Source organism: Oncorhynchus clarkii, chromosome 3, assembly GCF_045791955.1.
Source record: "Oncorhynchus clarkii lewisi isolate Uvic-CL-2024 chromosome 3, UVic_Ocla_1.0, whole genome shotgun sequence".
NCBI lineage: Eukaryota > Metazoa > Chordata > Actinopteri > Salmoniformes > Salmonidae > Oncorhynchus > Oncorhynchus clarkii.
In genome coordinates this window covers 10,049,587-10,071,093 of record NC_092149.1, presented here as the reverse complement: position 1 = coordinate 10,071,093, position 21,507 = coordinate 10,049,587, and the positions used below count along the sequence as shown (strand labels likewise).

The window sequence follows — 21,507 nt, the reverse complement described above, 5'->3', positions numbered from 1 at the left end:
TATAAATAACAATTTGTTCTTAACTGACTTGCCTAGTTAAATAAGGTTAAGCTTCTGAAGCTAAGCAGGGTTGTTCCTGGTCAGTCACTGGATGGGAGACCAGATGCTGCTGGAAGTGGTGTTGGAGGGCCAGTAGGAGGCACTCTTTCCTTTGGTCTAAAAAATATCCCAATGCCCCAGGGCAGTGATTGGACACTGTGTAGGGTGCCGTCTTTCGGATGGGACGCTAAACGGGTGTTCTGACTCTCTGTGGTCATTAAATATCCCATGGCACTTATCGTAAGAGTAGGGGTGTTAACCCCAGTGTCCTGGCTAAATTCCCAAGCTGTCCCTCATACCATCATGACCGCCTAATCATCCCCAGCTTACAATTGGCTCCTTCATCCCCCTCCTCTCCCCTGTAACTATTCCCCAGGTCGTTGCTGTAAATGAGAACGTGTTCTCAGTCAACTTACCTGGTAAAATAACGTTAAAAAATAAATAAAATATTCTGCATATTAGACTGGGATTTTAGCTTATACCTCTTACCTCCAGTGGGAACATCAGTGATTGTCCAGTAGATGAAAGATCATTTATCTTAACCCCTGGCATGATCTTTTCTCATTGAGTACTTGGGGCTAATACCATAATACACCACAACTTGATTACAGACGATGGTCACTTCTGTTTCAGTTGAGTGTAGGAGTCAGTCTTCTCTTTACCAGCAGATGGCGCTATAGTAACACCATTTCTAGATCTGGTTTACAGTTGTCTGGCCACCAGCCCTGTCCCTTTACAATGTGAACAGGCTTTCAAGTTGTAGGCCACCTTTAAATCTGATGTTAGTGCTGGGCTGTATAGGTTCCCATCATATTGCTCATCAAATCCTTCCAGATGAAGGAAGGAAAGGAGACAAGAGAAGGTGTTCTTAGGAGGGAAAGGAGACAAGAAAAGGAAAGGTGACAAGAGAAGGTGTTTGAGGAAGGAAAGGAGACGAGAAAGAGTCAGGGTTCACATTCTGACACATGGAATTCCATGACTTTTAAAATTTCCATCAACCAACAACTGGCGGCGTCTATATGTATAAAAAAATCAGTCTCTGATCCCATATACAATCTCCTGTCGTCAGCGTAATGTGGTAACACTGGGAGGCTGCTCTCTGATCCCATGTACCATCTCCTGTAGTTAAGCAAGGCACTTAACTTAGCAAAAAAAGACGTCCCCTTTTCAGGACCCTGTCTTTCAAAGAATTCAAAAAAATCCAAATAACTTCACAGATCTTCATTGTAAAGGGTTTAAACACTGTTTCGCATGCTTGATCAATGAACCATAAACAATTAACGAACATGCACCTGTGGAACGGTCGTTAAGACATTAACAGCTTACAGACAATAGGCAATTAAGGTCACAGTTATGAAAACTTAGGACACGAAAGAGGCCTTTCTACTGACTGACTCTGAAAATCACCAAAAGAAAGATCTGTGTGAATGTGCCTTAGGCATGCTACAAGGAGGCATGAGGATGTGGCCAGGGAAATAAATTGCAATGTCCGTACTGTGAGACGCCTACGACCGCGCTACAGGGAGACAGGACAGACAGCTGATCGTCCTCGCAGTGGCAGACCACGTGTAACAACACCTGCAGAGGATCGGTATTTCCGAACATCACACCTGCGGGACAGGTGCAGGATGGCAACAACAACTGCCCGAGTTACACCAGGAACGCACAATCCCGCCATCAGTGCTCAGACTGTCCGCAATAGGCTGAGAGAGGCTGGACTGAGGGCTTGTAGGCCTGTTGTTAGGCAGGTCCTCAACAGACCTCACCGGCAACAATGTCGCCTATGGGTACAAACCCACCGTCGCTGGACCAGACAGGACTGGCAAAAAGTGCTCTTCATATGACGAGTCGCGGTTTTGTCTCAACAGGGGTGATGGTCGAATTCGCGTTTATCGTCGAAGGAATAGCGTTACACCGAGGACTTGGTGATTTGGAGGTGGAAGGGCCGTCATGGTCTGGGGCGGTGTGTAACAGCATCATCAGACTGAGCCTGTTGTCATTGCAGGCAATCTGCGTTACAGGAAAGACATCCTCCTCCCTCATGTGGTACCCTTCCTGCAGGCTCATCCTGACATGACCCTCCAGCATGACAATGCTACCAGCTATACTGGTGGCCACACCAGATACTGACTGTTAATTTTGAAATCAACAGGGGAAAAAAAGGCTACATAGAATATTTTTCCCTAAAATTAATATTCACTATTCACAAATAATTACTTTGATTCACACAATCCAATTCACCACGATTGAACCGAATCCCAACTAATACAATAGCAAAGTGAATCCTTTATTTAGCCAAACTGGAATCGTTTAAATGAATCATGAATTGTTCAAAAAAGTTAAAATCAACTTTGTATGGCCTTATCGGTGTAAAGTTTTTGGGGAGATAACTGTTTAGCTATTATTAGCATGTATGAATGTTAACTAGAGGATAGAATACATGTTTTGAATTAGCTACCTAGTTAATTTGTTCTATCATATTTTGATGATGCTCGCCATTACCGACACGCTAGTGTCATTCCGATCCTGGCTGATATGTAGATTTTTATTTGATTGATAAAATATTTAAAAACGGTGCCTAAAAAATTACATTAACAGAAATTATTAAATGAATTTCCATGACATTTCAAAAACGTTTTGGGAATTTATAATTTCCCAACTTTTATTAGGCTCCTGAGTGGCGTAGCGGTCCAAGGCACTGCATCTCAGTGCTAGAGGCGTCACTACAGAACCTGGTTCGATTCCATGCTGTATCACAACCGGACGTGATTGGGAGCCCCACAGGCCGGCGCACAATTGGCCCAGTGTCGTCCGGGTTAGGGTTTGGCCAAGGGTAGGCCATCATTGTAAATAAGAATTTGTTCTTAACTTACTTACCTAGTTAAATAAAGGTTAAATAAAATTCCAAGACTTTCATGACCATACAAACCCTGAGGAGGTGTTTGAGACAGTTGGGACACGGCTCCAGCAGTAGCCTGCACACTCACCTGCAGAACTTAAAGAGGATCTTCTCAAAGACCAGGACTGGTCCGGTGCTGCCCAGGATGGTGAGTGGCTGGCCCGCAAACATGGAGAAGGCCACGCCCGTCAGAGACGCCCCGAACAACGACTCGATCGCACTCTGAGTGTGAGTGAGAGTGAGGGGAGATTAGGCAAAGGACGGTGAGCAATTAAACATTTTTATCACAAAGTCATCAATAACTGTAGCCAAATACAATATCTCCCATTAGCTTCTGGTGACATCACTCACAATGTTTCCCTTGGTGGCCTCGCCCAGCAGGCCTCCGAAAGTGATGACAGGGGACATGCAGGCGCAGTAGAGGAACAGCACAGAGGCCAGGCACTGCAAGCTCAGAGCATCCCTAATATCTCCCCACAGGAACGGAGCTTTCCTCCTTACATCCATCACCAGGCCCCCAAAGATCCTGACAGAGGAGAGAGAGGGAGGGAGGGGGAGAGAGAGGGAAGACGTCAGAGAGCAGGGAAGCCAGTGAGGGAGTTAATAATAGTTTCATTGCTAGAGAGATGTGATATCATCTCTGCACCATTAGTATTGGGGACAACTCTAAATCAGAGCCAACTCAAAAAACTGGACAGACTAAATGTAGTAGGCAGTTGGAATATAGCCAGCAATGGAAACCGTGCCAGCTGAGGGGACATAAATAATTGTCACACAGACACAGCTCCTGTACAGGCCACATCAGGTAATGTTTCAGAGAGGGGTCAAGAACAGCATGTCTAAAGCCTGCATAGACTCTAAAGTGATGTCACCCTTAATGCCATAGTTATTAACTAATTTCTTCACTGAGCAGAATGTCATTACTCAACATTACACAGTAACTGCTGCTCAATAATATACAACTCTACTTAGTAGGTACCATGAAATAACCTACAATTGAAGACAAGTTAGTAAAAGTAAGAAAGAAATCTAGTATATTTTTGGTCTTTTTCATGAACTAGAAATACACTATGGTGTGGTTTCAGTATTATGGGAGCGTGAATGGTGTGTGGGGTACTGGTGTGTAGACGGTGTGTGTGGGGTACTGGTGTGTAGACGGTGTGTGTGGGGTTGTGGGATACTGGTGAAGTGCTGCTAGATGAAAGGCTGCAGTAGACCTCTTCAGCTTCTACATCAGACTCATGAAAGACTTTCCAGACCTCTAGTGAACAGCTCTCTTCATGTTCATAATGCTTTTATAATGAGCTGCCAAGGTGACCACTCAGTCTGGCAGCTCCTTTTCATCAAAAGGGACTTAAAGAAAACCCATTGTGTGTGTTTGTGTGTGAGAGAGACCCACCTCCCTGTCCTCTGTAGCTCTGGTCCTGCTTGGTGCTGGTCTTCCTTGAAGGACTCATTATGGGCAGAGCCGTTGGGCAACGAGGGCATCTTCCTCTTGTCCTGTGTAGAGAGAAAAGCCCCCCACAGGCCAGGTTACTGCACAGCCCTCAACATTCTAACCATCCGTACTGTACACACACCGTGTCCACAGCGGTTCTCTTACAATATTACCCATCAGCATGTCTCACACATTCAATAGCAGCCAACCAACATCTTCGTCCAGATCCCTCACCTGAGATGGGACACTCTTGGGGGGCTCGATTCGTATCGTAGGGTCCCACTCTCCTGGGGGTAGGACGGTCACCTGGTCCAGAAACTCATCTATCCCCGACAGCAGATCGTTCCGGTCTTTGGCCTTGTACGCTACATCATGGAAGACCTGGCACAGGACGACAACAGCAGTCTCTCAAACGACATGTCGCTGCTTCTGACGCCACAGCATGGGACCAATTGGTGATTGGCCAAGGTTGAAATTGGACCAATCCAGAGCTGTGTTGTAGTGCTCCTCACCTCGTCTGTCATCAGCGTGGCGATGGAGCGGCCGATCTCGTGGTACTGAGGACCCTTCCCAAACGGACCCAGCAGCAGGAACAGGAACCTGACCAATAGGAGAGCAGGAGAGAATCAGAGTCCATCCAAGCACACCCCCCTCAACACACAATATATTTTTCAAAAATTGTTGTCTATTGCCATAACTCCTTCACAGTCAAAATGACTAAATGCCTGTCATACGATTCAGATAAGTGTGTGTACACACTTACCTGGTGGGTACGGGCACCTCAGTGAGACCAGTGAGCAGCACGGCGGGGGACAGCCTGATGAAGGCTATGATTGGTCGCTCCAGGAATTCCACCTCTCCCACCAGCACGTTGGACGCCTCCGCCCCAGGAGGGATCTTCTTCATGAAGTTCATGTCCACCTGGGAGGTTGAAGGTCACAGGGTTAAACAGGAAGTATACATGCTTGGATGTTCCTGAAGTTGAATTGTATTGGCCATGCAGGGTTCATAGACATTTAGACAGATTGAATTTCAGGACTTTAAACTAAATTCCCATGACAACAATTGGTGGTGTTTAAATTGAAGTATATATTTTTTGGCAGAAATGTGGTATCAACACTTGGAGGCTGGAGGCTGATCCCATGTAGTCTACCATCTCCTGTCATTGTACAAGGCACTTAAACCCCCACAAAGTAGAATCCCTGTTAGGCAACTGTATAAACACATGTGGTCAACCCTCAGTCTGGAGAGCTGATGGGTGTGCAGGCTTTTGATACAGCCCTGTTCAAACACGTTGCAGTCAGTTTATCAAGGTCCGGTTGAGCAACTCATTTCTAAAATGTTTTGTTAGAGGACTAAAATAAATACATGGAATAAAAGCCTACACTCATTAGCTCTCCTGGAGAATGGTTGACCTCCCTGGATGTAAAACATACTTAATGGAAATGTTGCTCTGGCTTTGTCCAATAATTAGCTCATTCAATATATCAAAGATCATATAGGGGGAACGCATAGAGGAAACACTGAACAGTTAACTAGAGAGAGAACTAGCCAGGCTACAAGATTTGAATTGGCTACCTACTCTGTTCTCGATCATATTTTATAGGCCTCTCCTTGAGCAATGGCCCACTGGTACACATGCAGGTGAGGACACACAGATGCACTGAAGTTGATTTTTATGTGATTGGTAAAGAATATGTGCCCAAATAAAATACACAAAAAAAAAAGTATTCTTTTCAGATTTGACCATTTTCTAAACGTTTCCAGGACTAGAAAACATTGTAAAATTCCAAGACTTTTCCAAGATTTACCCGCTACCCCTACACCGTGGACCATACCCCTACACCGCGGACGCTACCCGCTACCCCTACACCGCGGACGCTATCCGCTACCCCTACACCGCGGACACTACCCGCTACCCCTACACCGTGGACGCTACCCGCTACCCCTACACCGTGGACGCTACTCGCTACCCCTACACCGCGGACGTTACCCGCTACCCCTACACCGCGGACGCTACCCGCTACCCCTACACCGCGGACGCTACCCGCTACACTGCGGACGCTACCCGCTACCCCGCGGACGCTACCCCTACCCGCTACACCGCGGACGCTACCCGCTACCCCGTGGACCCTACCCGCTACCCCTACACCGCGGACGCTACCCGCTACCCCTACACCGCGGACGTTACCCGCTACCCCTACACCGCGGACACTACCCGCTACCCCTACACCGTGGACCATACCCACTACCCCGTGGACCCTACCCGCTACCCCTACACCGCGGACGTTACCCGCTACCCCTACACCGCGGACCCTACCCGCTACCCCTACACCGCGGACGTTACCCGCTACCCCTACACCGCGGACCATACCCGCTACCCCTACACCGCGGACGCTACCCGCTACCCCGCGGACGCTACCCCTACACCGCGGACGCTACCCGCTACCCCTACACCGCGGACGCTACCCGCTACCCCTACCCGCTACCCCTACACCGCGGACGCTACCCGCTACCCCTACACCGCGGACACTACCCGCTACCCCATGGACCCTACCCACTACCCCTACACCGTGGATACTACCCACTACCCCGTGGACCCTACCCACTACCCCTACACGGGGGACACTACCCACTACCCCTACACGGGGGACACTACCCACTACCCCTACACGGGGGACACTACCCACTACCCCTACACCGCGGACGCTACCCCTACACGGGGGACACTACCCGCTACCCCTACACGGGGGACACTACCCACTACCCCTACCCCGTGGACACTACCCACTACCCCTACCCCGTGGACACTACCCACTACCCCTACCCCGTGGACACTACCCACTACCCCTACCCCGTGGACACTACCCACTACCCCTACCCCGTGGACACTACCCCTACACGGGGGACACTACCCACTACCCCTACCCCGTGGACACTACCCACTACCCCATGCACCCTACCCACTACCCCTACACCATGGACACTACCCCTACACCATGGACACTACCCCTACACCATGGACACTACCCACTACCCCATGCACCCTACCCCTACACCATGGACACCACCCACTTACACTGTACTATGGATGCTTCCGTCAGAAGCGATGACCTCAAACAGGACACCTAATAAATAATAAATCACAGAATATATGCGGTTGCTGTGCTGCTGCACAAAAAAAGATGAAAACATCAGATTCTCTGAACCACGGTCGGACCACTACATACAGATCAACACAGTCACAACACTACGGTCACACACACGGCACTGGCAGGTAACATGTCATGTACAGTCACGTCACGGAACAACACAGTCTCATGGATCAACACAACAGCACTGATTGGCCAGGGCCAGTGATTGACAGGAGAGAGGACTTACTGCAGGCCTCCTGGCACCCCCGCCCCAGGAACCACAACTATAGTGGCAAGCATGCTGAGAGCGGGACAAACAGGGGCACAACTTAATTCAGATCACACCATAAGCTCAGCTCACTCAGCTAGGGTCCAATCTGGATCCATGATGTCACCTCTTATTAGAACATCATCCTCATAATACACTGTTCTCATACCCATCAGTCTCCCAAGGAGTGGAAACCAGTTACTTTGTTCAGTATCCAGCATGTGTTACTTCAAATGAGATTGAATACTTTCCCGAATGCATTGTATAACTGACCCATTGACTTTTTCCACTTGTCACGTTCAATTCATTATTTACCTCAATCTACACACAATACCCCATAATGACCAAGCGAAAACAGGTTTTTAGAAATTAATCTTTGAAATGTTTCTACAACTTGATTGGAGTCCACCTGTGGTAAATTCAATTGATTGGACATGATTTGGAAAGGCAGACACCTGTCTATATAAGGTCTCACAGTTGGCAGTGCATGTCAGAGAAAAACCAAGCCATGAGGTGGAAGAAATTGTCTATAGAGCTCCGAGACAGGATTGTGTTGAGACACAGATCTGGGGAAGTTTACCAAATAATTTCTGCAGCATTGAAGGTCTACAAGAACACAGTGGCCTCCATCATTCTTAAATGGAAGGAGTTTGGAACCAAGACTCTTCCTAGAGCTGGCTGTCCGGCCAAAACTGAGCAATCAGGGGGGAAAAGGGCCTTGGTCAAGGTGACCAAGAACCCGATGGTCACCCTGACAGAGCTCCAGAGTTCCTCTGTGGAGATGGTTGTCCTTCTGGAAGGTTCTCCCATGTCTGCAGCACTCCACCAATCAGGCCTTTATCGTAGAGTGGCCAGACAGAAGCCACTCCTCAGTAAAAGGACAAAGAGAAACAAGATTCTCTGGTCTGATGAAACCAAGATTGAACTCTTTGGCCTGAATGCCAAGTGTCACGTCTGGAAGAACCTGGAACCATCCCCTACGGTGAAGCATGGTGGTGGCAGCATCATGCTGTGGGGATGTTTTTCAGCAGCAGGGACTGGGTGACTAGTCGGGATCGAAGGAAAGAGATCTTTGATGAAAACCTGCTCCAAAGCGCTCTGGACCTTGAACTGGGGTGACGGTTCACCTTCCAACAGGACAACGACCCTAAGCACACAGCCAAGACAATGCAGGAGTGGCTTCAGGACAAGTCTCTGAATGTCCTTGAGTGGCCCACCCAGATCCCTGATTGAACCCGATCGAACTGGAGAGACCTGGAGAGACCTGAAAATTGAGCTTGAGAGGATATGCAGTGTCATAGCCAAGAAGACTTGAGGCTGTAATCAATGGCAAAAGTGCTTTAACAAAGTACAGAGTAAAGGGTCTGAATACTTAAGTAAAATGTGATTTCAGTTATTATTTTATTTCTAAAAACCTGTTTTTGCTTTGTCATTATGGGGTATTGTGTGTAGATTGAGGGATTTAAAAAAAATAATTGTAGAATAAGGTTGTAACGTAACAAAATGTGGAAAAATTCAAGGGATCTGAAATCGTATTGAATGCAATGTATAAACCCTGGATTTCTGATGCTATGTATTGGCCAATCAGAGGATTTGAAGCCAGCGGCAACCATATTGACTTCTCTGAAGAGCCCTGCATGGGCATGAATTTTAAGCCCGAGCCCTACCTATGCTGTGACGCTCAGGTCCTACCCAGGCCCGATTGCTTCAACCATATTAAAGCCCCGTCCCTGACCGAAACCAAAAATAACTTCCTCCATTAGCTGCTCTGTCAGTCTCACCCTGCGCGCAGCTCGCTCTGCATGCACTCTACTCATGGTGGCTCTGAGCGAGTATCCATAGCAACGGCTCTGCTAGGGCTGCTCTGCTCAATGACGAGACATGACAGAGCAGTTAACTACTTTGTCACTAACAAAACTCAAGGAACAATATTTTCTGTGAAATAATCTCGGTCTTATATTTGACGAGGTTGAAGCACTTCTGACACCATGTTATGATCGTTGTCAGATATAACTATTGCGCAGCAGAGCATGAGCAAATGGCTCAGCTTCAAAATGTTTGTGATCAATTTAGTGATATACGAGCACCACCTGTTCCCTAGTTATTGATTTAAAAAAAAGGCCCTACTCGGCCCTAACCCAATGTATAATGTCGGGCCCGGGTCGGGTAGCAGAGCTCTACTTGTCTGTCCTCGTGACCGTGGGTCTACACACTGCTCAGCAGTGGGAGGAGAGACGTTACCTTGCTGAAGTCCACAGTGCTGTTCTCTCTGCTTCCTCCGTTGATGCGGCTCTCACTCGGTTTACTGTTCTCCAGGTTCCCAGGAGCTGACTGGGGGGATGCCAGGAGGCCTGCCCAAGGGGAGGAAGGGGTAGAAGAAACCAGTGGTCAATTGAACAGTAAAAATGAACTGTGTGTATGGCCGATATGAATGGGGAATTGGTACAATTTGTAGACGTACACAATTATATGTGTCTGAGAAGGAGAGCGGGGGGGCTATGCATGTGTGACTCGGTGAGTTTGAGAGTTTGTTCAGACATGCAGCTGCTCTGTACATGCTGGGTGAGAAACTCCACGTATCACAACAGTCATTAGAGATGGTAGAAATAACTAAACAGTGGGGGGTCAATTAGGTAGACACTCATAGACATCCTCTGTGTTTACAGGACCAACCCTACAGAGGCTGGAGTTGGACAGAAAGGTTTCAGAGGGAGATTAGTGGTGGAATGTGCTCCAATGGGGACCTGCCTGTCAATCCCCTGCTTCTTACTGAACCAGTCAGCCAAGATACACCATATGGTCCAGTTAGACAGCACATTTAAAGCTGGGAAAAACAGAACACACTCACGTGTTGGTATTTACACACACACACACTTGTGGAGGTCTTCAATTTTTTTTCTGAGGTCTTGGCTGATTTCTTTTGATTTTCCCATGATGTCAAGCAAAGAGGCACTGAGTTTGAAGGTAGGCCTTGAAATACATCCACAGGTACACCTCCTATTGACTCAAATTATGTCAATTAGCCCATCAGATGCTTCTAAAGCCATGACAATTTTCTGGAATTTTCCAATCTGTTTAAAGGCACAGTCAACTTAGTGCATGTAAACTTCTGACCCACTGGAATTGTGGTACAGTGAATTATAAGTGAAATAATCTGTGTTTAAACAATTGTTGGAAAAATTACTTGTGTCATGCAAAAAGGAGATGTCCTAACCGACTTGCCAAAACGATAGTTTGTTAAGAAATGTGTGGACTGGTTGAAAAACTAGTTTTAATGACTCCAACCTAAGTGTATGTAAACTTCCAACTTCAACTGTACACATCTCTGCCCCATGTGGGATTAGAACTCAAAACCATTGAACTATGACCATTGTCATCTATTTCTTGTAACGATGGATGTAGCTACAAATAAATGTATAATCCTCATAGCCTCCATGTTTTTTTTCTTCGTAAAAGATGCATGAAACGGTAAGCAAAAACGTTGAATTTGGTCATATGCGGAAATGTGCCTTCCTGCCTTTAGAATTTTGTGTAACGCCAGTAGTCTAGTCAAGGAAGCGTCATGCAAAATATACATTGGCACACTCCACTTACCAAGACCATTGCCAAATAAGGCGTGCGGTCGCCTGTTTTTATAGTAAGCCACGAGGTGGTACCACCAAGCACATCCAGAAGGGAGTGCATTTCATTCCGAACCGCTCGCTTGAGATGACGTAGAGGAACCTTCTCAAGGTGTGATGTAACCGCTGGGGGGAATGAGATTAATAGTAAATCAAAATAACAAAATATAGCCCTTTTGCAACCAACTGTGGAAATGAAGACCAGAATTGACATGTTTCACTAAGTCTAAAACATCTGGTTTGTTTTGATGAAATGTACTCTTTAAGTGCTTCACAAGTCATCATGCACACAGACAGACACATACAATGTTAAGGACCGAGAGGGGTCAGATTATGTAAGGTGAAGAAGGTGTGGAGGGAGGGTTTCATGCTATTTGCAGGATATTTAACCTGCTGGAGGTGGGGGGAGGAGCTGCACCAGACGGGCAGGGTCTGCACCCCAGACTCCTCCATGTGGTCCTTGACTAGACCGGACCGGAGCTTCAGTTCCTCCCCATCTGGAGCATGGACCTCCACACTGGGGATACTCCAGCTCCTAACCCCACTGGTCAATCAGAGTAGGGGTGGGGGACAGGCAGGGAGGGTTGGGTCTGGGTCAGTCAGAAGAGGGGTGGGGGACAGGCAGGGAGGGGTGGGTCTGGGTCAGTCAGAGGAGGGGTGGGGGACAGGCAGGGAGGGCTGGGTCTGGGTCAGTCAGAGGAGGGGTGGGGGACAGGCAGGGAGGGCGAGTCTGGGTCAGTCAGAGGAGGGTTGGGGGACAGGCAGGGAGGGCGAGTCTGGGTCAGTCAGATGAGGTTTGGGGGACAGGCAGGGAGGGGTGGGTCTGGGTCAGTCAGAGGGGTGGGGGACAGGCAAGGAGGGGTGGGGGATCTGCACCTGGTTAGGGGAGGGGTGTTCTGGGGGGTGCTAAGGGGGGAGGAGGGGGTGCTGGCGGTGAGCAGGAAGCGACTGAGGAACTGAGACCCCCTGGACTCCCTTGAGGAGGGAGGGGTGGGAGGTGGATAGACTTCCTATGGAGGGGACAAGGGTAGTTGGGAAAGCAGAGAAGACAGGATGGAAAAAGGAAAGAGGGAGAGGAAAAATACATCAAGAAGGGTAAGAATACTAAATGTGTGTTGGGAACAATGCTCTTCATGCAGCGAAGCCCAGGCCTTGGAAGTGTCTTGTTAGTGGAAGTCAAAGACAAAGAGCAGGGGCATATTCAGTACATCCCAAAACGTCACAGGGAACATTTGCACAACGTACAGAGCCGCAGTAAACAAGGAGAGACTAAGTCAAGATCAATTAACATCTGTCATAATGCCAACTACCCACAAACAGCAGCAAACATGTTCAGAACACACACAAAAACGCTGTTTAGCAACCTTTTGCAACAATGTTACAAAAAGACAATAAATGCCGCGGTTACATCACACTTTAATAAGGATATACTATTGGTCACTCAAACGGACCAATCACAAGCAAGGGGAAGCTGACCAATAATCTTCAACTGTGATTTAACTGCTACATGATGGCATGTGCACATATTTACTTTGGTTTTAAGTTATTAACTATTAGCCTATTACAACATTTCAACACAAAATCCTAATCACAAAACCATCTTTCCAGGAGAAAACACAATCCAGCACACAAAACAAACTCTCAGACTTATCACTGCAGTGTTCAAGAACAGTCATGATGGGAAAATCACATGGCAGTAAAAAGCTCATGCACCAATCAGATCTTGCCCATCGTCTTGTCACTCAGATACCTCAGCCAATTGACACCTCTTTGAAAGACCCAACCCACTTCATAAAACAACATGCGCATAGTACATACATTCAATCTGTCAAACACAACCAAAAAGGTGTAAATAAACCCTTATTTTGTAGAAGAGCTGAAATGAGGGGATGAAGAGCAGAAGAGGAAAAAGGAGAGGTGCAGCGAGGGCCCTCACAGTTTCTCTCAAGCAGGTGTGGGTCAGATTGTTTCTTGCCGATGTCAGCGAAGGAGCGCACCAGAGGGATGCGGTTGCTGAGCTTCTTCTCGTTCTGGTGGTGGTGTCTCTTCAACATGGCCTCCCTCACCTTCTGCCTCAACTCCTCCTCCAGCTGAGCCGACGCCACCATGCTGTCTATCACCATGTCTATGGGGTACAGGGTAGACTGCATGCTTTATTCAACAGTTACATGCTTTCTTCAACACATTCAACTTTCAGACTCACACACACACAGTAAAATGTCTGCAGAGACATACATACACACTCACCTGCGATCTCCTCAATGGTGTTAGCTCTCATGTCCAACATGACAGTGCCGTTGAGGATGCAGCTGCGGAGCTCGAAGAGGCTGTGGAGAGACAGCGTGGCTACGTAGGGCTTACTCCAACGCTCCCCTCCATCCTCCACGTCTTCCTCAAACTTTAACCACCTACACACACAGATGAAAGGAGCTGTTGATGTTTCCTCATCCAACCACATCCACTAGGAGTAGTGAGGAAGGGTGTGCGTCATGCCTGGCTGTCTCCCTCCACTCGTAGACGTGTCCGTCCCGGAAGAACAGCTCGTCCAGCTCAGTGAACAGGTCGTGGGGCATGTGCTCTTCATCATCATCCTCTGTCCCCAGGATGAACTGGACCCGCTGGGACGGGGTGTCTGAAACACAGGGGGTACAGGTGGAAGATGGGTAATGTAGTACAACCAAGGGGAATATTAGTGGAAAAAGGACAGTAAAAGGTTTGTTATAGGAAACAGGGCTGGAGAACGGATATATGGCAATAGAGCTGATCTGAGGACAGTGAATGAAGCAGACGTTGAGGTGGGAGAGTGAACTGGTCTTAGCTACCATAGGAAGGAGACTCTCGTCCATCTTCATGGTCCGAGCGGTCTCTCCTCTTGCGGTGGTGTCTGTGGCCGCGGTGGCTGCGGTGGTGCCTCCGTTTGGTCTCTCTGCCCAGAGGAACATGGACACCCACATAGACCGCTCTGTGACCTGGAAACAGGGTAGAGAGAGGCATGGTCAATCACGGCCTACCATGTATAATAGTCTTATCTGCAGTTGGGCTGGGTATATACACTGTGCATTTAAAATCTGAATTGTCAATACGGTTCTTGGTAATACATATGGTCTGATTTCAGCATTTTACAATCTTTAGATCCCCTTTCTTTACAGGCCCAAAATGGCATGAGACAAATGCAGTTGTTTTCATACACTGCAGCCACCCTAGAGTTACCGTCACAGACTGTGCCACCCCCCTACACACGTCTTCCTGTCTGTTGTTTAAGTACGTCACACACAATGGTAACCCTTCCCTCTTATCCTCCTCTCAATTTCTGGCGTGTCAAGTGGCCATACCAGAAGCGTTAAATGAATGGACGAGTTACGTGCCGTTCTGACAGCAGCTAAGAACGGATAGAAAGGACGTCACTACCAAAGACCCGCTACTCTCTACTCACTGCTCGTTGTCAGGACATGGGGAAAGGAGAGAAGGCTCAAAAGGAGAAGGACATGTAGCCTGCTCTTTGTGCTTATAAACACACTATCTTTTGAGAGCTGGGACCGTTAAACCGTTCTGGATTGCATACTACTGACGTCAGTCTGGACAGAGCAGATAAATGGACCAGGAGGGAGGTGAGGACTACAGCATGGTGGGTCTTCATCACGCCCCTGTCACATACATGTAATATGTCATAGCCCACTAAGCTCAATGAGGGGAAAAATATATATTACAAATTATTATTATTATTATTAATAATATTATTTTTTATCACACTAAAAACATAGTATTTGTGAGTGGGGGCCTGTGTCTTCCAATGCTTTCCCTATTATGAGCCACGGGGAGTTTTTAGCAGTAATAAATATCTGAATACTTCAGTTGTGATCTCCTTAAATGAAGTGTTCCATGCTGTGGGTGCCACCCTTAAAGGTGAGCTGTGAGCCTAGCATAGGAAGCATAGCATAGAGAGAAACATTACCTACCCCCCCATCCCCAGTTCCTCTCTGGTGTCTGGATCAGCTAAAAAAGGTCTGTGATACTCAGCTGATACCCCTGCAGGGTTTCCTGTCTAAAAGTACTTAGTTCCTTCCATTTACATGGATGACAGAGACACACAACAGCCCTAATAATATAACTAAAATCGTTATTGTTCCAGGCTTCCAGCTAACATCTTTATTGTATCTCTGGGCGTTCCTATGAATAAATAACATTCAGAGGTTTTCCTCTGTGGTTTCCATTAGCACCTCTGGGTTGTCAGCTGTAATGTTCTGCGCAGTAGGAGGAGTCCCTGGGCCACACACACGCACACAGCCAGTAGATAAACAATTGTCTCCATAACACTGCCGCTGGCTGGGGTCAGGTCTCCTGCAGGCTGCCAATGTCTCCACTGAGACACAGTGCACATCAATTACTATGTAGGCCTACCCCGTACCCGTGCATATCTACTCACAACTGGTGACTCTTGAATATAAAACAAGCTTTCGTTACTCATTGTGGATTTATTATTACGTTTCTATTATTATTTTCTCTCTGTGTGGTTAGGAAGGGCCTGTAATGAAACATTTCACTGTTAGTCTAAACCTGGTCTACGTAGCACGTGACCAATACAGTTTGACGTTACCTCCCACCTGTTACCTCCCACTATAGACAACCAGTAGTTAGAGACCAAAACTCACTATTTCCAGTCTATCACATTTCAGAAACAATCATCTGACTTGTGAGACTAGGCTCTTAGGCAGGCTCATGATCAATGTTCCCTGCCTCAAATTATTTCCGCCACTGAGCAAATGTCAGTTATGCTGAGCACAAACGTGAACGTTTTGCGTTTACTGTGAACACGGAGGCTGTACCCGCTTTAAGTTAGTTTTAACCGTGGCCAAGTAGGCTACCGTGGCCAATCGATCATTATGTAGTCCTACCAGAGTGGCTGTGAGACCGGCGGTAGGATTTTACAGTGAGGAGGCAACAAGGCAGAACATTATTTCTTGCCCAGAGTGACACTTTCTATTTGCAAGTGAAGATAATAACAGCCGACGAAATGTACAAGTATTTAGAAAATAATAAACTGGATCAAATAGAGCTCTTCAAACAAAACCCAGCAGCAAGCTGACCTGTCCCCTGTCCCACAAACAATGAGAGGACAGGCTTCTTATGTGGAACCTTTATTTAACTACGCAAGTCAGTTAACACTACCCTGGCCAAACCCGGACGATGCTGGGACAATTGTGCACCACCCTATGGGACTCCCAATCACGGCCAGTTGTGATACAGCCTGTATCACAACACCCATGATGCAACTAAACGGGAAACCCTTACACGTATCTGGTCAATTGACATTCAGAGCACATTAAATACAGTACCATACATACACGTTCAGATAATAAACATATGTAGTTCTACCAGCACACCTCAGTAACTATGATAAACCCATGCTTTAGAGCAGTGTTGACCAATCCCGGTCCTCCAGTACCCCCAACAGTACACTTTTATTGTAACCCAGGACACACCTGATTCAACTAGTCAACTAATCATCAAGCCCTCAATGAGCTGAATGAGGCGTTTGTCCAGGGTTACAACAACGTTTACTGTTGGGGGTCCTGGAGGACCTGGGCTGGGAAACACCGCTTCATAGCATAAATACTATCTGGGATATAAAAACGTACGTCCCCCGGGTTTAAGTTCCTACCGCGCCACCCGTACCATTCATTAACTATGAACAGAACCCTCTTCAAAACGAGGACATACAAGGTAATCATACACATTTCTGACCATCTACCTTCACGTTTTAATTAGTAAACAATATCACATTGTATCTAGAACTTGGTATCACCAAAATGTATGACCAGAAAGAACCTATATTAAAAAATCTGGAGAAAACAAAAAACAATTCCCGGTGCGCCAAACTAAAAACTCTTGTTACTTCTCATTCACGGATGATCGACCAACAAAAAGAACATCGATGCCCAACATTATCATCAATAAATAAATGTCCTTCTCATAAACCATGTCTGGTCCTTTATCAAAGGTTTTAGATTTATGTGACAGAGTACATAGGACCATCGTCACAGTGCCCTACGATTGTGGGGAAAATGCATCCCATTTTAACATAGAAATAGCTTTTGAAATAGTTGAAATAGTTAGAAATACGATACAGCCACTGTGTGGTGTTCTACGATACAGCCACTGTGTGGTGTTCTACGATACAGCCACTGTGTGGTGTTCTACGATACAGCCACTGTGTGGTGTTCTACGATACAGCCACTGTGTGGTGTTCTACGATACAGCCACTGTGTGGTGTTCTACGATACAGCCACTGTGTGGTGTTCTACGATACAGCCACTGTGTGGTGTTCTACGATACAGCCACTGTGTGGTGTTCTACGATACAGCCACTGTGTGGTGTTCTACGATACAGCCACTGTGTGGTGTTCTACGATACAGCCACTGTGTGGTGTTCTACGATACAGCCACTGTGTGGTGTTCTACGATACAGCCTACAGTAGCAGCCACTGTGTGGTGTTCTATGTCAGCCTACATTCCATGAGACTTGTGCAGCGCTGGAAATGAACCTGTTTAGCAACTTGTCCTTCAGACAAGGAGGTGACCGAAAATGTTTTATTGTGCTTTTTGATGAGGAAACCACTTTACAAATCAAAAATCATTATTTGCATACCATTATCACAGAGTCAGACAAAAAATGTATGCTACCATCTGCCTATTGACTACGTAGCTTATTCAAGCCCTTCTCAAAATACATCACTGTCCCTTTAAGATATAAAAAAAGCTCTTTACCTGACTGGCTTTTCAAAGATGGCTAGAAGTGTATATGTTTTGTGCTCTTGTAGGAAGCAATCACTTATCACTACCCATTGCTGACCAGAAATTGCTATAACTGGGCTAATAATGCACTAATTAGCAAAGGACATGAACAAATGTGCACACGTGGCTACATGCGGCTCTTCGCTTTGATCTTTGAACAATCTCAGACGGTCTTGCATAGTTAGGTTTATTTCATTATGTTGCATTTAAAAATGTTGATTTGGTCACAATTCCTACAGTAGAGGGAAACGGTGTAAACTAACAGGGAAACTAGCAGAGTGAAGTTCAATCTCGTGAGTCTCTGCGCGGGCTGGTATTTCTTCTGCAAGGCAGTCCTGGGGAGTGGAGCACCCACACACAGCTTAAGGGGAACATTGATCATGATGTATAACAAAACACAAGTAAATATTACTTTAGAGAAGTATGGAGGGACAGAGAAGCGGAAGGGGAACATGGAGGTTGGGTCTGCCTCTACCAACCGTGTGATTATGTGAATGAGTGGTAGTGTTCTAGAGAGAATGAGTGAATGAGTGTGAGAAAGAATGAAGGGGGAGGGAGTGAAAGAGAAGGCTCTATTAAATTAGTGGAGGCTAGAGCTGCAGGCTAATCCTCAGTAATGCTGTTAGAGCTAGAACCAGGGTGTGTGGGGGGGGGGCAGCTTACACATTACATTCTCACACTTCTCTACCTCATTAACCAGGGTTCCAAATTACACTGTGCTCTAGCTCATTAACCAGGGTTCCAAGTTACACGGTTCTCTAGCTCATTAACCAGGGTTACACTGTGCTCTACCTCATTAACCAGGGTTCAAAATTACACTGTGCTCTACCTCATTAACCAGGGTTACACTGTGCTCTACCTCATTAACCAGGGTTACACTGTGCTCCACCTCATTAACCAGGGTTACACTGTGCTCCACCTCATTAACCAGGGTTACACTGTGCTCCACCTCATTAACCAGGGTTCAAAATTACACTGTGCTCTAGCTCATTAACCAGGGTTCCAAATTACACTGTGCTCTAGCTCATTAACCAGGGTTACACTGTGCTCTACCTCATTAACCAGGGTTCAAAATTACACTGTGCTCTAGCTCATTAACCAGGGTTACACTGTGCTCCACCTCATTAACCAGGGTTCCAAGTTACACTGTTCTCTACCTCATTAACCAGGGTTCCAAATTACACTGTGCTCCACCTCATTAACCAGGGTTCCAAATTACACTGTGCTCTAGCTCATTAACCAGGGTTCCAAGTTATACTGTTCTCTACCTCATTAACCAGGGTTCCAAGTTATACTGTTCTCTACCTCATTAACCAGGGTTCCAAGTTACACTGTGCTCTACCTCATTAACCAGGGTTACACGGTTCTCTACCTCATTAACCAGGGTTCCACTGTGCTCCACCTCATTAACCAGGGTTCCAAATTACACTGTGCTCTAGCTCATTAACCAGGGTTCCAAATTACACTGTGCTCTACCTCATTAACCAGGGTTCCAAATTACACTGTGCTCTAGCTCATTAACCAGGGTTACACTGTGCTCTACCTCATTAACCAGGGTTCCAAGTTACACGGTTCTCTACCTCATTAACCAGGGTTCCAAGTTACACGGTTCTCTAGCTCATTAACCAGGGTTCCAAGTTATTAGTGTTCAAGTTCACCTCACAAAGCCTGGTCTCCCCAAACACAGTTTCTTGGGAGGGGATGCAGCTACCGCTTGTGTGTGTGTGTGGAAGATAAATTGTTAAGAATTCCATTGTGGATCCTATAAAGTCTGGAAATTGTGCCAGGGCTTTTCCCCTGCAGTCAGAGCTCAGTGGAATGTGGGTGGAAGCAATGCATACCTCAATCACCAGACCAAGCCAGACAAACGTGACTGAATTTCTCACGATATTACAGCGCATGAGTAAAAACACGTGTGTGTGAGTGTGTGAGTGAGAGCATGCATTTGTAGAATCCCCTCTGTCCTATGGCCATACAATGTCATTACACATGGGCCCCCTTGATACTGCTCTGTGTATACTGTCAACATGAATAGGATCCGGGCCCATGTGATACTTTGTGTGTATATATAAACACTAAAATCAGACTTACTCTCTAGCTCCTCTTTCTCAAAGTTGGTGTGAATGGTGGAGCTAGTCTTCCCCAGGTCCACCACCGCCTCATCATCGTTCCCCTGGAGACAACAAGGAGAAATACAAATTCATTGGGCAGATTGAAACGAAACAAAGAGAACAGAATGTACATATGGTGGAGATGCAGAGAGAAAGGACATTTATTCAGTCAATAGCCTAAATCTTCATAGTTCCCAAAGAGCAATATTTTTTAAAGCTGCAATATGTAACTGTTTGAGAGACCTGACAAAATGCACATAGAAATGTGAGTTATAGATCTGTCATTCTCACTAAAAGTATAGTCTAAGAAGCAGTAGATATGGTCTACGTGCTCCATGCTTCCCGTTCTTCAGTCATTTTTGTGTCTTTTGCTTTCGGTTTTGCACACCAGCTGCAAACAATACTTCTGGTTATGGAAAATATATATTTCACAGCAGTTTAGATGGTACAATGATTCTCTACACTATACTTGCTTGTTTTATCACAAACTGAAATTAGGCAAACTATTAGAATTTTAGAGTGATTTCTTCATAGTGCATCTTTAAGCATTGAAACAACTGTACAACAACCTAGACACTAGTGGGTAGGAAGGAAATAAATGAGGTACTTTAAAAAAAATGGGCCTACGTAGTCATTCCTATTGACGACGCAGCACAGCACCAGATACACAATGGAAGAGAGTAATACAGGTCACATTGGGTGACAGTTGGAGCTGTGTGACGTTAACTTCCTGTTCTTGGTCTTCCACTTCCTATTAGGTTACAACTTTTAACACAGCAGTCAAATTCAATAGGACTACTTAATCTAGCCATCTCACTAAGACCACACAGGCAATAGTATAATAGTAGAGCTTCATCTGCTTCAAGACTGGACCCAACAAAGAAATCATAGCTATATTCTGATAGGCTCTTAAACAGTCATGGGAAAGACCCTGCATTGTCCATACAACTACACCATGTACAAGAACAACTCCAAACTGTCATGGTTCAGTTGATATGGGAGATGCCATTACCACTGCTTTTCAGGGGAAATGGAAAAAGAGCCTGTGACGAGACTTCAGCTTTTGGACATTAACAAGGTGACACTCCATCTTAACTCCTCCATATTTACTGGATTGGTTGAACAGTGCAGAAGAGAACCTCCTGACAAGACCAGTATGTAGGGGGATATAGTTTCAGGTGTTTCTCTTACGCCTACTAGGTTAGAT

At 46.3% G+C, this 21,507-nt stretch overlaps 1 protein-coding gene across 1 annotated transcript in view; it reads right to left on the bottom strand.

Moving 5' to 3' along the window:
* LOC139387564 (sodium bicarbonate cotransporter 3-like) overlaps window positions 1-21,507 on the bottom strand; it is a 69,083-nt gene that overhangs the window by 23,311 nt on the left and 24,265 nt on the right. Inside the window, exons 2-13 of the mRNA XM_071133891.1 lie at window positions 20,281-20,362; window positions 14,221-14,367; window positions 13,892-14,030; window positions 13,646-13,806; window positions 13,335-13,523; window positions 10,020-10,129; window positions 5,140-5,297; window positions 4,889-4,976; window positions 4,611-4,757; window positions 4,338-4,438; window positions 3,290-3,464; window positions 3,027-3,160 (exon numbers count right to left, since the gene is read on the bottom strand). Coding sequence (XP_070989992.1) covers window positions 3,027-3,160; window positions 3,290-3,464; window positions 4,338-4,438; window positions 4,611-4,757; window positions 4,889-4,976; window positions 5,140-5,297; window positions 10,020-10,129; window positions 13,335-13,523; window positions 13,646-13,806; window positions 13,892-14,030; window positions 14,221-14,367; window positions 20,281-20,362 — 1,631 coding nt within the window. The remainder of the gene's footprint in view (window positions 1-3,026; window positions 3,161-3,289; window positions 3,465-4,337; window positions 4,439-4,610; window positions 4,758-4,888; window positions 4,977-5,139; window positions 5,298-10,019; window positions 10,130-13,334; window positions 13,524-13,645; window positions 13,807-13,891; window positions 14,031-14,220; window positions 14,368-20,280; window positions 20,363-21,507) is intronic.